The 18,890-nt window shown below is 40.8% G+C and overlaps 1 protein-coding gene across 3 annotated transcripts in view; it reads right to left on the bottom strand.

Moving 5' to 3' along the window:
- Positions 1–18,890, bottom strand: part of LOC131219133 (probable cadmium/zinc-transporting ATPase HMA1, chloroplastic) — a 132,907-nt gene that overhangs the window by 42,755 nt on the left and 71,262 nt on the right. For all 3 annotated transcript variants that reach the window (XM_058214137.1, XM_058214136.1, XM_058214135.1), the window contains exons 7-8: positions 7,519–7,757; positions 4,587–4,692 (exon numbers count right to left, since the gene is read on the bottom strand). In XM_058214137.1, coding sequence (XP_058070120.1) covers positions 4,587–4,692; positions 7,519–7,757 — 345 coding nt within the window. The remainder of the gene's footprint in view (positions 1–4,586; positions 4,693–7,518; positions 7,758–18,890) is intronic.

The raw sequence follows: 18,890 nt of genomic DNA, 5'->3' as shown, positions 1-18,890 counted from the left end.
GATAGTACGATTGAATGGTTAAAGCTTTGCCTAGCCACTGAGTATACTCAAACACTTTGTGTTGATTATAGTGAAACCTTCTCTCTTGTGGCCAAATTGAATTTCATTCAAGTCATACTATCTATAGTTGTTAATCATGGCTGGCCCTCTTCCAACTTAACGTTTTAAAAAATGCATGCCTTCATTGTGATCTTACAGAGGAAGTTTATATGGAGCAACTTCCCAAATTTCTTGCTCAAAGGGAGTCTAACAAAGTGTGTAAACTGCGAAAGGCAATTTATGCATTAAAACGGTCTCCACGTACATGGTTTGACAAGTTCAGCAAGGTTTTATTAAACTATGGCTTTGTTTGAAGACATGTTGATCATTCCCTTTTTTTAACAAATGGTATCTCAAGTCTCACCATGCTTGTAGAATATGTAGATGATATTGTTGTTACTGGAAGCTACAACAAGGGGACTAAAGAACTAAAAAAAAAGTATCTTCAACGGCATTTTCGCATAAAAGATTTAGGTCATCTTCGATACTTCCTTAGTATAGAAGTAGCCAGATCCAAAAAAGAGAAGCTATCTTAACGGAAATAATTTATGGATTTACTAGTGGAGACGGGTCTTCTTGGTACTAAGCCAATTGACACTCCAATAGATCCTAATCACAAGCTTGTAAGTGATCAAGGATATGCAATTGAGGACACGGGGAGGTATGGAAGATTGGTTCAAGAACTTATTTACTAAACTATTACTTGACCAGACATATCATCCGCAGTGAGCATGGTAAGCCAATTCATGAGTTCTCTAAGAATGCGTCACATGGAAGCAGTTATTCGAATTCTACATTACCACAAAACAGCACCAGGTCAAGGAATTTTGTATAAACGGAATGGTCATCTTCGGGTCACAAGGTATTCAGATGCAGACTGGGTAGGTTCATTAGCAGATAGGGATCCACTAGTGGATATTGTACATCTGTGGGACAAATTTTAGTTAAATGGAAGAGCAAGAAGCAGAGTGCAGTGGCCCGATTGGGTGCCGAAGCAAATACAAAGCAATGGTTCATACCTACTGTGAGTTGATGTGAATCAAGAAATTGTTGCAAGAAGTGGAATTTACAATGCACCTACCTATACAGTTATTTTGTGAAAATTTGGTTGCTTCACATATAACAAACAATCTAGTCTACCACAAAAGAACTTAACACATCAAAGCAAGGTACTCTGCATCAATAACAGTCGTCGTATTGGTCACCATTGTTACCATTATATTGGTCGATTTTTTTATTTTTTATTTTATTTTTTATTTTTTGCCCAAAATATCTGGAAAAGAAATATCCAGAAAATCCCAAATAACCTAAATATTCCAAATATCTATTCGTTTTTTTAACATGTTTATGGTGGTGTAACTATCAACTATTTGGTGAGAGTGTTGCATTGGGCTATCTGATAAATTTATGAACCTAACAACCTGGAATTGACTACAAAACTCCTATATTTATTTTTCTAACTATCAAATATAAATGCTAAATATAATAGAATAAATGTAATACCAAAATATCTTATATTGAAAATTTTTAAGAAAACATTGCAATTAAATTTGGATGAATAATGGCATTGATTTAGAGGTCCATTTGAATGCCCCAAATAGTCCCAAAATTCATGTAATGTATGGTATTCATCCCACTAATACATATTCCTAAGCATTGCATCACTCCTCCAAAGTAATTATAAGAAAAATTAAATTAAATTAAATTCTGATGAATAGTATCACCAATTTGGGGAGCCACTCAAATGCCCCCAAACCAGCCCCAAATTCATGGAAGCTATGGTACCCATTCCACTAATGTATATTCCTAACAATTTGACATCATTTCCTCAAATAAATTTTAAGAAAAATATTGAAATAAAATTTGGAAGAAGAGTGTCACCTATTTGGGGCTGATTTGGGGGACCACTAGATGCCCCAAATCTGCCTAAATTCATGCAATTTATTGGCACTCATCCCACTAATGTAATTGGCCCCGAATAGATAGATATTTTACTGGATGGTGAAGAATGAAAAAAATTCAATGGTCATATTGTTAAAATTTAAAAAAATAAATAAAAAGTGTCTGAAATCAATTATTAAAATCGTTCAAACAAGTTAATTTTGGGATTGTGACTTAGCAATAATGTGTCCCACAATTAAGTGGCTAATTTATGTATGCCACATGTACAACCTTTTTAGGGGGCGGATTAGGGAAAATAGCAGTAACAATTTAGGGGGTGAGGCCCTGACCGTGGGGTCCACCTTGATCTATGTTGTATATCCATGTCATCCATCCGTTTTACCAGCTCATTATAGGGCATGATCCAAAATAATGAAGTAGAAATAAATCTCAGGTGGACCACAACATAGGAAAAGGTGGTCATTGGACGCCCATAATGTTTATCTACCATCCAACTTGTTGACAACGTCACATGGACTTGGATGAAAGGGAAAACACAAATAGCAGCTTGATCCAAAATGGTGGCCACCAATAAGTTTTTAATGGCGGAAATTCAATCCCTATTTCGTAGTCCACTTAAGACTTGGATCTGCTTCATTTTACGGACCATGCCCTAAAATGAGCTAGAAACACTGATGGACGATATACAACACATACATCAAGGTGGCCCCACAAGACAATGCCAGTGCACTTAACGCCACCGGAGTACTAAAAAAAATTTTGAAACGTGGCTATAAAATGGCCACGTACCCATTTCTCGTTTAGAGAGAGAGAGAAGAGGGAAATCAAAAAGAGGGGGGAGAGAGAGAGAGAGAGCGAGGGGGGGGGGGGGGGCGCACACCCCCATGGTAGAAGGAAGAAGGAGAAGAAGAAGATTTATGTTTTTTACTCTTTTTTTTTTCGTTTTCTTCTCTGTCACGGGGACGTAATAGCCATTACGGTTCCATTTTTCTCCCCGACACCACTTTGGACCCTTGTCGTGTAATGGCCTTGGCTAGTACCGATACGAATCAACTGTTATTGCTAAAACGTAACCAGTTTGGTATACTTTGCATCAAAGTCAACTGTCACTTCATACGTGAGAAAGTTTCTAGTGGCAAAATCTCTACTCTATATGTTCGATCTTAGGAACAATTTGCTGATGTGCACCAAGCCTCTTCATTCTACTTAGGCCACACACACACACACACACACACATATATATATATATATATTCCAAGCTTGGCATATATAATATCTATCCTCCAATTTGGGGGTAGTTGTAATGAATGTGATATGGGCCTACATAGGCCCACAGAGAGGATCTTTTCTTTTGTTATTAATGACATTCCTATAATTATGAAACTTTCATAATATAAAAGGAGAGAGGGAGGGGGGTGTGAATCCTAACTTTAGCCCATTCTCCTCTCTCCTTCTCTATTCCATCTCTTTTTCCACTATTTCACAGCAAAAATCAAGCAGTGTCTCGCAAAGCTAGTAACCCTGTGTCCCGCAAATGGATGAAGCACATAGAGGTGGACTGTCATTTCATCAGAGAGAGGATCACTACCAAAGAAATCGTCATAAAATATGTTCTGTCTAAGGCTCAATTGGATGAAATATTTACCAAGCCATTGCCTTGTTCACAAGGATCATTTATCAGTTGCAAGCCAACATGCTCAATATATATGCCCCAGCTTGAGGGGGAGTGTTGAAAGAAACGTATTTGTGTGTGTTGAGGATTTTGTGTGTAGTTGGATTTGGACCCAGATGGCCCAACTAGGTCCTTATTTGAAATTTCTCCTCTTTAATTAAACCTAAGAGAGGGCCGTCAAACCCTAAGTTACATCCCTCTCCCTATTGCCATTCTTCCTCTCTATCCCACATCTCTCTCCCTCTCTTCTTCTTCTTCTTTTCTTTGTCCCTTCTGTCTCTTCTTCTTCCTCTTCTTCTCACTACTGATTTCTCCATACATTCGCCCATGCACTCGTTGCACGCTGCCCCTGAGGTGGGCTCAACGCTGTCCACATTAGTGGCGTTATCACAAGTGATAAAGCAAAACAATTAAATCAACCATTGAACTTTTAAAGTTTTCCTCTCCCTCTCTTCTTCTTTCTTCCTTCTTTCTGTTCTTCTTCCTCTTCTCACTGCTGGTTTCTCCATACATCTGCATGTGCACTCGTTGCACACTGCCCCTGAGGTGGGCTAAATGCTATCCATGTTAGCTCACAAGTGATAATGTAGAAAAAATAAATCAACCATTGAAATCGTAAAATGTTCCTCATGTTCATGCATAAATTCTCAATGAGATAGCCTAACTCAAATATACAAACACAAGACTGCGGTACCAATGTTCCAAGAATCTGATTGAGGAACAAAGAAGTGGATGGCGAGAAGGCATTCAGATGGGTCTTTTGAAGCACATTTCAACACGATAATCAAGCTGTAATGAACTTGGATAAATGAACTTGTCAGGACTAATTTGCGGCTGTTAAATCACAAACCTGTTAGGTATTTTTAGCACTACTAGCAGTTCACCCAATGTGGTGCATACGATAGAAGCAAATATACGTTTGTGAAATTAAAGTCAGTCAATGCAGTTCAGGAAGAGGTATAGAATGCAATACCTGGACTCCAGTCAATGTTGCAAACACACCCCTACCAGGAAGGGATTCAAAGCTTTCAACAGAAACATACGGAAGATCTTTCCCTAAACTGTGGTCAACAACAGCTCTGCAACACTTGCAAGTAAAACAATAAATGAGAAATAGTTTCAGAGTGAAGAAAGAACACTGAAAACATGTGCACTACATGGAAATATTGGACAATTCAACAAAGAATGCTGAGTTTCAAATCCTACGCAAATTTCCACATATAGGCTCTATATGCAACAAACCAAAAGATAATATATGTGTGCCAAGATTAAGTATTAAAACATTAAAAGGAAAATGCATATAAGAGATGAGAGCATTGCCAAGATTAGGTATTAAAACATTATAAGGAAAATGCAAAGAAGAGATAAGAGCAATGCACTGGCTCCATCTTTTTCCTAGAAAAAAAGGAATTCACGTATAACCAAAAACAATGCAACAGATGGACGGCAATTAGATTATTTGCAGAACCATTGGTTATCCTGTAGAGCATGTTGTTTGAGAAAAGAAGAGGAAGCAGAGAAGAGAGTGAGTTAAGAGAGAGAATGGAAAAGGAGAAACACGATTAGAGTTGGACGTCCCTATACCCCTTTGCCATTCACTTAAGTAATAATAATTCAAAATAAAAATGCCCAAAATTCCCCTCACTTATTACAAATTGCTACAAGAAACCTAAGACTAAAAAATATGCTAAGGGGCCACAATTCTGGAGACAAGAGTGGAGATGGATTGTACAAGTCTATGTTCCAGATTACAACCACCCAGGTGGACAATACGATTGTACGGTCCCCAAACTTATTGACTTTAAATGATGAGTAGGACACACACTCGTGGATTTGAACCATTCATTCATACAAGTAGGAGCAAGCCATGGTGCAAAAATCATGCCAATCGAATGATTCCAAGCATCCAATCATCAACATGGAAAGTGGACAGTCCATACTGAGCAGGGAAACAAAATAGGTTCAATCATCATCTTCAAACATCTATTTGATAGATCCCGCTTTGTATTGCTCATGATTCAAAGTAGCACTTTGGTTTGATGATTCTAACCATATGATATATGGCTCGTAGCAACAGACAATTGTAACAAATTTGCCCCATTCAAAGGGTTATGCTCGTATGATCAGCGTGATTCTTGCACCGTCACCTGCTCCCAAAAGTATATTTAATGAACCATCCTGATTGACGATTAGGCATCCCATGTGTCCTTTCAAATGTTATTTAACATGTGTCCCATTTAACAAAACCATTATTTAAAAATAATTACAAAAATTTATGAGATGATGTTGATTACTCCTTCCCTCCCTCCCACTCGGCAACACAAAATCCCCATCACCAATAGATTTGTATCCAAGTGCAGGTATTGCGGGCATGTGTCGAGGAGCAATGGTGTATCCCATTTAATGGAGCATCAAGCAGGGGGCATTGGACCATTGTGAATTCAGAAGGTGGTGAAGGCATTGATTAAGTGAAGTGTTGCAAAAGGGGTTGAAGGCCAGAAGAGTGGGCTGAGCATTAGAGGGAGTTTAGAAAGGACTTGGTGCATCAAGGACAGTGTCTTGGGTCAGTTGAGGAGTACAGTGACCCCATTTATAGACAGGTGGTGCAGGAGTCTTTGGCAAAGCAGTGGGAGATGGACCAAAGGATGTGGTGGAGTCATCTAAGCCTACTTTTGAGGGGTCTATGCAAGACACTGGTGGGAGCAACGACGCAAGGTAGCACTGGGGCAGACAATAGTAGTGGGGAAAGGGGAGTAGTAGGGATGACATAAGGCAAGATATATTTGTATTGTATGATTTATGAATTATTATTCAATCATTTTGGACATAATTGTATTTCTTCTTTCAAACAGTGTATGGTTTATGACCTTGTACAAAGGAAAGTTATTATGCATACTTTTTTTAATGATATTTTGAGTTCTAAGTGTGTAATCATATCTTTTAACATCTCATGAAGTTCCATACAAAAATTCCCATCATTTTCCCAAGGATTCCCACAAACAGCAATACATGCAATACCAATATGTTTTCATAACCTAAGAGTGTGATACATGCATCAATACAGATATTGAAAACACTGTTTTCTTTTCACCCATATTTGCTAAGTTTACTGTTTGTCTCCAAATTCCCACTCTTCCATCATATAAATGGTTTTCATCAACTCATCTTCACACAAATGTGCATGTTTTTTTCAAATCGAGAGCTCCAAGTTTTTGTTTTGGTATAACTGCCTCCAGCAACAAGCCATATTTGACAAACACAGAAGCCAGATCTGCCACACCACATTAGAGATCAAATCCTGATACGAGACGGTGAATCGCGACTCTTGCTCCACAAATCTAAGTCTTATATTCAAATGTCTTTTGTTCAAAACCATTGCCCACTCATCACCATTGGAATCTTCAGTCTCCACCAGTGTTGATTTCTTCAGATGTTCTTCACTGACTACCATTTTATTCAAGAAAAAGTTCAATTGGTGAAATCAATCTTTTCCATTTTCTTCCAAACTTTAGTTTGCAAATGTATTCACTGACTATGGTGGTTTGCTAGAAAGTTAGGCACCTCTTCGACAGCACGACCAAATTTGAAGGCATGCTTGAACAGTTTTTATATCATTTCATGTTTTTCTATTGCAAATCTATTTCCTGCGGTTATCCTTAAGTTATTTGTTGCATTTCCTTTTGGCTAAAGAGTATTATTTTAAATATACATTCATATAACATGAGGAATAGGCTCCAAAATTGTGCGATCTCATCCCTTAAATATCTTATAAGAATAGGCAGCAAGAGCAACAATGCCTTCTACCATATCAAAGACCACATTTCAACCTCATGGCCACAAACAATGTGGTCAACAAAGAAAATAAAAAGGAAAAACTGTAAAATCCACCACTATTGGCAAAATACCTTCCGATAGGGTGTGTGGTTCCTTTCTCCATGGCCGCTGCTACAGCAAGAGCTTCCTTTTCACAATTAGGAACACAACACGATGCAACTTTTGAGTCTGCTCCCGTCCAATGTCCATGAATTGGCTCAATCGCTTTGCACATTAGCTCTCCAGTTGTCAACGTTCCAGTCTTATCAAATGCAATGGAGTGACAAGATGCTAGAGCATCTAATACATGCCCACCCTTGAGCAATATTCCCTGCAAGGGCAAGAAAACAAATAATGTATAAAGACAAAAAAACAATACATATACAGCACTTGATAAGAGGACCAAACATGCATGTAAAAGGCGATGATTGCATTATAAAAGTAGGTGTTAAAACATGTTCAAGCTATTCATCGGAAAACAGTTTCCAATTTTGCAAGAAATTGGATGATAAATATTCAACCCAGGATGCTTTAGAGAAGAACATTGTAATTTCTACCATGAATTAAGTACTAGCACCAAAATATTTCCAGTTAGTAGTTTGTCGTTTCTACTCACTTATGTTATCCAAATATCATATCTACCTAATGGGGAAATCAGAGGACCTACTCGAGTATACTTGAGGCGGAAGCGACCACCGACATCAGCACAACCCTCTCTGTGGATGGAAGACAAGCTCTAGCCAGGGCCCGTCAGACCACTTTGAAGACCCCACATGCATTGGACGTGCATTAAGAAGACCCCACATTGGGATGATGCATGTGGGCTGCTTAGGAGACATTTTTAGTCATAGGTTTTTATTTTCGTGTCAATCCGTTGGATCTTGTCTATCAGGATATCGGGCTACTCAATCTTCTAGATCTAGACCCCTCAGACCATGATCTTGCTTTATTTATGTTTTTTGTTATTTTAAGATTTAGTAGAAAGTTGAGATTGCACTTTTGTGTTTTAGTGTGCTTATTTTGGATTATGGGCCATAACACTTAAGTGGATGGCAATTTTGTAATTTGTGGTAGTTTTTGGTATTTTTGATATATAGAGAGGGGGGGGGGGGGGGGGGTTTGGGCATGGGAGGGCACCCAATCCTAATGGTGTTTTGAGTAAAAGAAAACGAAAGCATTGTCTCTCTTGAGAAAAGCCCTTCTTCATCTTCCTTTAGAGTTTGTGAGAAAACTCTCCCTTCCAATCGGATTGTAGAACGCCTAGAAGATTGCTTGGTGGTGGACTCCTCTAAAGTTCTCTTCTTCCTCTTTCTCTTCTCCAACAAGTTACACAACTCTCTTGACTTTTCTTCTTCTTCCTTTTTCTACAACTCCTCTAAAACCAAAACCCTTTCATCCCACATCCATTTTTTTTTACATTTCCCCATCAAACCCATCAAAACCCAACCATACATTGAACCCACACACACGTCCATACGTGTGTCCATACGGCCCAGCCCTACATCGTACGAACAGCCCTATCCACTCTTCTTCTTTTTTTACATCTTCTTTCTCCTTACATCATCCGCTACACCTTTTTGCTAACTAATGCAGGGGCATTTCACACTAGGCTCAAGTGGGGTAGCTTGTGAGATGCGGGGACACACTCGGGGTGGGTGACCCATGTGATTTGGGGCCCACAGGGGATGTCTCATGTTCGAGACTCCTCACCAGGGGTGATTAATGCAGGGGCATTTCACACCGAGCTCGAGTGGGGTAGCCCGTGGGATGCGGGGACACAGTCGGGGTGGGCGGCCCATGTGATTTGGGGCCCACGAGCCCACGAGGGGGGTTCGGTCGAGGTCCTAACCCATGAGATGTGGAGCCTGGGCTATGAGATAAAGGGATTAATTCGCCATACTCTAACAGTTCGAGCTCTTAGAGCAAGCGGTTAATTGTCCTGCATCACTAACCGTAACATCAATCTTAAACCTAAAACCCCAATCCCCAATTTCCTTAAACACTAAATCCCTAATTCCCAAAACCCCCTTCAAAAAAAAAAAAAAATCTGATTTTCAAACAAACCCATTTTCCCCAAATCTGATTTTTATAGTGCCATTGTTTCTTCATGTGAATGTTGCCCTACCTATGTTAGATTAGAAGTCTCAACTTCCAAGTGGGCCACTCTTGTGATATTTTATACTTTCATGCACCGTGTATATGATAGCCTAGGTCCATTGAGTGGTTAATCTGAATTTTGATAACTTATAATGTGGATGTGCTTGATTTTACTTGTTGAATGCTTAAATTGATACATAGTTTGATCTCACATCATTCATCCTATGCCAATTCACTAACCCTACATCAAATTTGGTCTCAGAGCCAGGTTCTAGCATAGGTTAGTGTTCCCCATTCAAACATAGAGTTGTTAGGTGCATTTAGAATTTGCAAGCATCCCATTGCATGCCTAGATTAGAATCACATTCAGCATCATCAAATCTGAATATATTTTTTTTAGAGTCACATTTAGGTGGCGTCAAATCTGAATTTTGCATAGCATTCATCATATAGTCCATATAGAGTCTGGGTTGTATTTCCGTAGGGTCGTTTAGTGTATGCAAACGCGAACAGGTCGTGGTTTTGGTCAATTCCCCACCATGAACCCGGATCATATTGTCAAGGCTCTCGAAAAAATTAACCGCCGTCTAACGGCCATTGAACGCACAATAGGACCACTGCCGCACAATTGACGGCCGACAACCAACGTATCACGTAGCTAGAGGCTACCTCTCATGGTACCCCTATCACTGGAGAAGATCACCAGTCTCAGGTAGGAGAGCCAGCAAATGAGGACCCAGTTGAACAAGGTCCAGTCTCAATAGAACCCATTAGGGGTGGTAATAGGAACTTTGGCCAAAGAGTAGGTCATGTAGGACCACATGGCCCATAGAGAGTGGCGGGATCGTTATGACCCTGATGACAGGGTTACGAAGAGTGTCGAAGTTGATGCTCACAGCTTGGATGGCCACTTGAACCTGAAGGATTTCCTTGACTGGCTAGCTGACATGGACCACTTCTTTGAGTGGTATGACATGTCAGATCATCGTCGAGTGAGGTTCACAAAAATGAAGTTGAAAGGTCAAGCCAAGCTATTCTATACCAATACAGAATGGAAGGCTAAGCGATGTGGAGATGAGCCCATTACATCATGGGTTGAAATGAAAGAAGTCCTTCGAGAAAAATATCTCCCGCTTTCCTACCATGAGCGTCTTTTGGACCACTAATAGTCCTTGAGACAGAGGTCGATGCCTATCACAGATTACATCACCAAGTTTGAGAAATATATGATGCGATGTGACGTCGATGAGCACCCTTTAGTGACCTTGTCTCGTTTTAAAAGGAGCCTTTGGGCTGACGTTAGGCGTGAGCTCATCCCTCATGACGTTGGCACACTAGAGGAGGCCTACCTTAGGGTAAAGGAGCTTGAGCAATACCTAGTCCAACCAACCATGAAGCGGTTTGGGGCTAGGGATTCCAATTGCAGGGTTACTCCCAGGGAGCCAAACCTAACCCTGGGAGCCAAAGTAAGGTCCCAACTGGTGCCCCCACCTATAACAAAGATTTTAAAGGTAAGGATCTATCCAGCACTAGTTCAATGGGAAGTGAGCACATACAGTGTTACCGTTGCAATAGCTATGGTCACCTCGCAAAGGAATGCCCAAACAAAGAAAGAGGTAAAGTTCTTATGATAGATGAGGATGCCCAGAGCGATTGCGATGTAGAGGACCATGAGCCTGACATTGGTGTAAGTGATGATGAGTTTGATGAGCAGGAGACCCTGACACTAGCAGTTGTCAGATGCATCTTTGCCCAAGCTAAAAAAATGATGATTGGCATAGGAACACAATCTTTTACACTTATGCCAAGTGTGTAAAATAAAAAATTTAAAATATTTAAAAAAAAAAAAAATTTTAAAAAGAATTGTAAAGTAATCATGGACAGTGGCAGTTGTGCCAACGTAATCTCTACCAGCACCGTGAGTCGACTGGGCTTGAAAGCCGAGTCTCACCCTCAGTCGTAGAGTGTCGTAGGTTGACGAGTCCTCCGTTCCAGTTTCACAGCGATGTCTTATCCCCATCCAATTTGGGTCGTATAAGGATTCACTGTGATGCAATGTGGTTCATGGATGTCGGCCACATTATCTTAGGTAGGCCCTGGTTGTTTGATTTAGACATTACAATATTCAATCGATCGAATATTTGTACGTTCATGTTTGAGGGTAAGAAATTTAGATTGAGCCCCCTAACACCCAAGAACACCCCGGAAAAGGAGGCCACCAAGAATGGTGATCCTGGTACTTCGAGGAAGTCCAACACCGTCTCTTCATATTATTAATGCGAAAGAGTTCGAGAAAGAGACTAGAGAGGATTCGGAGGTGTATGCCCTGGTGGCCAGAGAGGTTACACCCCATATTAGTGTAAAGTTGCCCAGTGAGGTGATTTCGGTGATTTCCTGATAATCTCCTAGATGAGCTTCCACCTATGAGAGACATCCAACATGCCATTGATCTTGTGATGCAGGACATGAAAATTAAATATGATATGCGAGATTTCAGGCTTAAGATCACGTTAGTTTAGAAACAATTACACAAATTCCATATCCCACATGAAAGTCCAAACATTCAATTACAGGGAATCTATGCGGGTCCAGGCCTACACATGATAGGGCTAGATCAATAAAAATTATGAACCAAACGATACTCAAAGATAAGAAATAATCATCCACACATGCATAGTAATCAGTCCCTAATCCAAGGGATTCACCAATTTCAAATCAAGGAACCCTAGGGCAAGAAAAGAGGCATAAAATTGGAGATTTGAATAATTTAGGGTTAGGTTTAGGGATTTTGGGTGAAAGCGGAGTGAAAGAGAGGAGAGAGACAAACCAGAGAAGTACCGCACGCGTGGACAACAACAATGACCCAGACGCACATGCGTGTGATCTCGGTCGCACGTGTGTAGGGCCTACTATTTAGAAAAAGGCCACCTTGGCCCTGGTCAGCCAGGGATGGACACCAAAACCCCCAAATCTCAACTTGATCCGATGTAATGTTTGTGTGTAGTGCTCCGCCAAAGTTTCAGCCTTCCTGTAGGGCCAAATTCTGAAATTCTGCTGTGGGGAGGAGAATTGCTGCAATACATGATTGATTCGAAGTGTAGATGATGGGGTGAGATGAGAAGAAGGGATGGTAGAAGATGGGTAGTAAAGATGGCGATGGATGGAGGTGAATCGGGATAGATGTGGCTTTGCACCACTGTAGTTAACCCTTCGATAAAGGGAGGGCTTCACACCCAATTAGGCTTTACAACCCAGAGAGTAGGAAAACACAGAATTTTTATTAATCTTCAATGGAATCAAAAGAACTACAAGGGGTGCCTATTTATAAGAAAACCCTATACCCCAAAACTCGCGTCATGTGCACAACCTATTACTTGGCGATGTAGTAAACTAAAATAAAAATCAAACAAAGAAATCTAAAGCGCTCATGATGTTCTAAATAATAACAATAAGCAAAACCTAAAATATGAAATCAATCCGACTAGTGGGCCCCGATTATGAGATCCCATGATGGGCTTTACTTGATTATCGGGCCCACTCCAAGGAACCAAAACTCCGTCTTCTATCTAGGGGGCCCTCTCTAGATGTCGTCATCGATCCAGATCGACGGTGGGCCCTCCTTATTCGTGCGTATGTGCTTAAGGGGCGGCGCGCCTGTACGTGTGCGCGCGATGTCCCCATCAATTCTCCCCGGCTGCAAAGATTTCGCCACTGGCAAAATAAAACTCCTGAACTGCTCCAAGATGTCAGGATCAAGTCTCTGAAGCTCCTCTTCAGTGAGCCGCGTACTGTCTGAAGCTGAGCGTGACTTCCATTTAACCAGGTGCTTCTGAAACCCGTCGTCCGACGTTGAAACTATTTGATGGTTCAGGATCCTCTACTTCCTCTCTGAGTGTGCGAAGGCTAGGTATGGGAGGCAGAGGTTGAAAAGAAAGGCCAGGAAAAGTAAGTATGGGAGGTAGAGGTTAGGAAAATGGGTCGGGATGGGTAGGTATGGGACGTAGAGGCTGAAAAAATGGGTTGGGAAGGGTAGGCATGGGAGGTAGAGGCTGGAAAAATGGGTCAGGATGGGTAGGTATGGGACGTAGAGGCTAGAAAATGGGTCGGAAAAGGTAGGTATGGGAGGTAGAGGCTGGGAAGATGGGTCGTGAGGGGGCCTTGATCAGGGAATAAATCTGGAGAATCAGGATGGGTGGGCGAAGGGCCAGACAAAGTATCAAAGGTCCCCTGAAAAGTGATTAGATCCTCCACATTGAATGCGGAACTAATTCCCATGGAAGGTGGAAGATCTACCTCATACGCATTGAGATCATTTTATTTTATATTTTTGAAGGGTCCAGCGCTACGCGCGTATAACTTACGAACGGCCTCCGGAGGATACTGCTCAGGCCTGATACGGACCATCACAGAGTCCCCAATATTGAATTCTTTAAAATGTTCATGCTGGTCTACAGAAAATTTGTTATGTTCATTACTAGTAGTGATCTTCTGCCTGATTTCTTGATGCCATGAATGAATGTGATGCGCAAAAGACTCTGCAGGCTCTAACGGCCTGTGGGACAGAAACATATGGACGATATCAATAGGTTTCTCAGGTTTATAACCAATAACGACTTCATAAGGACTGATACCTATGGACCTATCGACAGAACTATTAAACGCAAACTCGGCTGTAGGTATCACGGTGTCCCATGTTCTGGTGTGCTCTATATCCCTCCTAGGGGGAGACTCATCCGGTAAATCATCAGGAGAGACATCACGTAATTCATTCATTATCGGAATGGCCTCAGTGGGTAACTCTACACTAGCCTCTGGTGCACTCTCTCCAGCCACAAGGCCGCACATGTCGTACCCTTCAAAATAATGGTCTTGATGTCTCTCATGAGGTGGGTGCACGGGTGCATACCCATAATTGATTCCTTCACAAACTCCATTCATTGGTTTATCCTCTAGGCCACCTACCTAAGATTGGACATCTACCCCAGTGGTGGGGTTTGTCCTGGCGATGGTCTTTAGTCGAGTAATGCGTACATCAAGCTATTCAAAGCATTGGTCCATTTCCAAACGCTTAATCAAAAACTCCAACTTCTGGGACAGCTTGTTTAGTGACTCTTGTAATTGTTCCATGTTTAGTGTAGGGTGCCAACCAAAATTCAGCAATATAGCTGTCAAAATATAAGATTTTTTATTATATATAAGAAACAACCCAGTTTCTAAAAACTAAAAAGGAAAGTTTTTTAAACAAGTTAGGAAAGTTTCTTAAAAAAAGCAACCTATTTTCTAAAAACGAAAAAGGAAAGTTTCTAAGAAAAACAAGTTAGGAAAGTTTCTTTTAAAAAAAAAAAATAATAAATTAGGAAAGTTTAAAAAAAAAAACCAAATTAGGAAAGTTTCCAAAGAAAAGCAACCTAAACGAAAAAGGAAAGTTTCTAAAAATAGAAAGTAAGTTAGTTTCTAAAAAAGAAAAAGGAAAGTAAACTAGTTTCTAAAAAAAGAAAAAGGAAAGGAAATTAGTTTCTAAAAACAGATTACGAAAGTTTCAAAAAAGTTAGTTTCTAAAAGATAGAAAAGGAAAGTTTCTAAACCTAGAAATAGAAAGCTAAGTTAATTACTAAAATAATTCAAATAATGGGATAACAAAAAATTTCAGCAGCTTATGTCAGGGTTTATGGACTTCTAAACAGCCATATATGATGAGAATTGATGCTTAATGGACATAAACAACCAAACCCTAAACATGTAATGAATTCCCCTACAAGAACCCTACGCTTTGATACCAAATTTGATGCAGGACATGAAAATTAAATATGATATGCGAGATTTCAGGCTTAAGATCACATTAGTTCAGAAACAATTACACAAATTCCATATCCCACATGAAAGTCCAAACATTCAATTAAGGAGAATCTATGCAGGTCCAGGCCTACACATGATAGGGCTGGATCAATAAAAATTATGAACCAAACGATACTCAAAGATAAGAAATAATCATCCACACATGCATAGTAATCAGTCCCTAATCCAAGGGATTCACCAATTTCAAATCAAGGAACCCTAGGGTAAGAAAAGAGGCATAAAATTGGAGATTTGAGTAATTTAGGGTTAGGTTTAGGGATTTTGGGTGAAAACAGAGTGAAAGAAAGGAGAGAGATGAACCAAAGAAGTACCGCACGCGTGGACAACAACAATGGCCCAGACACATGCGTGTGATCTCGGCCGCACGTGTGTGGGGCCCACTATTCAGAAAAAGGCCACCTTGGCCCTGGTCGGCCAGGGATGGACTCCAAAACCCTCAAATCTCAGCTTGATCCGATGTACAGTTTGTGCGTGGTGCTCCGTCGAAGTTTCAACCCTCCTGTAGGGCTAGATTCTGAAATTATACTGTAGGGAGGAGAATTGCTACAATAGATGATTGATTCAAAGTGTAGATGATAGGGTGAGATGAGAAGAAGGGGTGGTAAAAGATGGGTAGTAAAGATGACGATAGATGGGGGCGAATCGGGATAGATGTGGCTTCACACCACTGTAATTAACCCTTCGATGAAGGGAGGGCTTCGCACCCAATTAGGCTTTACAACCCAGAGAGTAGGAAAACACAGAATTGTTATTAATCTTCAATGGAATCAAAAGAACTACAAGGGGTACCTATTTATAAGAAAACTTTATACCCAAAAACTCGCGCCATATGCACAACCTATTACTTGGAGATGAAGTAAACTAAAATAAAAATCAAACAAAAAAATCTAAAGTGTTCATGATGTTCTAAATAATAACAATAAGCAAAACCTAACATATGAAATCAATCCGACTAGTGGGCCCCGATCATGAGATCCCATGATGGGGTTTACTTGATTATCAAGCCCACTCCAAGGAACCAAAACTCCGTCTTCTAGCTAGGGGCCCTCTCTGGATGTCGTCATCGATCCAGATCGACGGTGGGGTCCTCCTTCATGCGTAGGGGGCGGCGCGCATTCGCGTGTGCGCATGATGTCCCCATCATCTTGTCCCCAAGTCGACTCTCCCAAACCTTCCTCATTACAGAATGAACCCAGTAGAGTATACGGAACTCAAGAAGCAAGTCGGTGAGCTTCTGCGAAAAGGATTCATTCAGGAGGGCATAAGCCCATGTGTTGTGCCTGCCCTTCTAACGCTCAGGAAGGATGGCACGTAGCGCATGTGTGTGATGGTAGAGACATCAACAAGATTACCATCAAGTACTGGTTTCCCATACCGCGTCTTGACGATATGTTGGACATGATGGCCAATGCTACCATCTTCTCTAAAATAAGCACCAAGAGTGGGTATCACCATATTCACATTTGCCCAGGTGATGAATGGAAGACTGCCTTCAAGACAAAGGGTGAACTGTACGGGTGGCTAGTCATGCCTTTTGGGTTGACCAATGCCCTGAGTACATTTATACAAGTGATGACCTAGGTGTTGAGACCCTTCATAGGGAAGTTCCTAGTCATGTACTTTGACTACATCCTTATTTATAGCATGACTAAGAAACAACATCTCACCATCTAAGGCAAGTGTGTGGGATCCTTAGTCAGTTGGCTTGAGCCATGCAATATTCATGAGGTGCGTACCTTTCATGGCTTAACCACATTTTATAGGCAGTTCATTAGAGAGTGTAGTTTCATCATGGCTCCCATTACCGATTACATAAAGAAAGTGGAGTTCCGATGGACTAAAGCAGCCTCTAGGGTGTTCAAGGAGATTAAAGTCGAGCTGACTGAAGCTCTTGTTATGTGACTTCCAAATTTTTCCAAGGTTTTTTACGTTGTGTGTGATGCGTCTGGCATAAGTATATGTAGAGTGCTTAGTTAGGAAGGGCACCTTGTCGCTTTCTCTACTGAGAACCTGAATGAAGCGAAACAGAAGTATTTTACTTATGACAAGGAATTTTATGCAATAGTACAGTCTTTGCACCATTGGCGACATTATTTGTTACCGTATGAGTTTGTCTTATTCTTTGACCATGAGGCTTTCCGCTACCTTGGCTCCCAAAAGAAGTTGAACCCAAGGCATGCCAAATGGGTCCAAATTCTTCAGGAGTACACTTTTGTGTTAAAGCACAAAGTTGGGGTTGAGAATAAATATGTCGATGCATTGAATCGTAAGGTCGCGTTAGTCCAATCCATGAGCGTAGAAGTCACTAGGTTTGAGCAATTAAAGGAATATTATCCTAGTTGCCCAGATTTTGGAGAGGTGCACGCATTGTTGTTAGGTGGTCAATCTAGGGGTAGTAGTGAGTTTGTATTGGTCAGTGAGTTTTTGTTTAGAGGCGATAGATTGTGGATACCCCGTACGTCCCTCCATGACTTTCTTATCAGGGAACTTCATGCTGGAGGGATACCTTGTAAAGGAGTGTTTCTATTGGCCAAGTTTCAAGCGAGACTTGGCTAACATTATAAGGCAATGTCGGACTTGTCAGCTGGCAAGGCAAAGAAAGCAGAATAGAGGATTATATACTTATTTGTCAGTTCCCCACGCCCCATGGGTTAATGTTAGTATGAATTTCATGCTTGAGCTACCCAAGACAAGATAAAAAAGCAAAATTCCATCCGTGGTTGAGGATCATTTTTCAAAAATGGCCAACTTCCTTCCATGTTCTAAAACGTCTTATGCAACTAACATAGCTAAGATATTCTTTGGGGAGGTAGTTGGTCTGCATGGTTTGTCAAAGACTATTGTATTAGATAGAGATGTGCGATTTATGAGTTATTTTTGGAAAAATCTATCGCACATGATGGTAACTAAGTTGCAATTCTCTTTGGTATACCATCCTTAAATTGATGGTCAAACAAAAGTTATCAATCGAAGCTTAAGGAATCGGTTACAATGTTTGGTGGGAGACCATATTAGGACATGGGATGCAGTTTCACCCATGGCTGAGTTTGCATATAACAGTTCAATGAATAGGTCCATAGGAATTACTCCATTCAAGATAGTACTTGGGTATTAAGCCTAGAATGCCTATAAATCTCATACCTATGTCTGTCTCACATAGGCCATCTGAATCCGTAGACGCATTTGCACGGCATATTCATGATTTAGATAGCGAGATCAGGAAGCCCATTAATGCTAGTAATCAACCTTATAAACCCACTGCAGATTCACATAGTAGGTTTAAGGAGTTTTAGGTGGGCAACTATGTTAAGGTCCGCATTAGGCCCGAACGATTCCCACGGGAACCGTGAGGAAATTGCATGCCCATAGTGCAGGTCCATATAAAATTTTGACAAGAGTGAACCCTAATGCACATGTGGTAGATCTTCCATCTACCATGGGCATTAGTGCCACATTCAATGTGGAGGACCTAAATCCTTGTGACGGACCCACACATTCATCTTATAATCCT

Source organism: Magnolia sinica, chromosome 11 (assembly GCF_029962835.1).
Source record: "Magnolia sinica isolate HGM2019 chromosome 11, MsV1, whole genome shotgun sequence".
NCBI classification, from domain to species: domain Eukaryota; kingdom Viridiplantae; phylum Streptophyta; class Magnoliopsida; order Magnoliales; family Magnoliaceae; genus Magnolia; species Magnolia sinica.
This window is presented reverse-complemented; position numbering and strand designations above follow the sequence as displayed.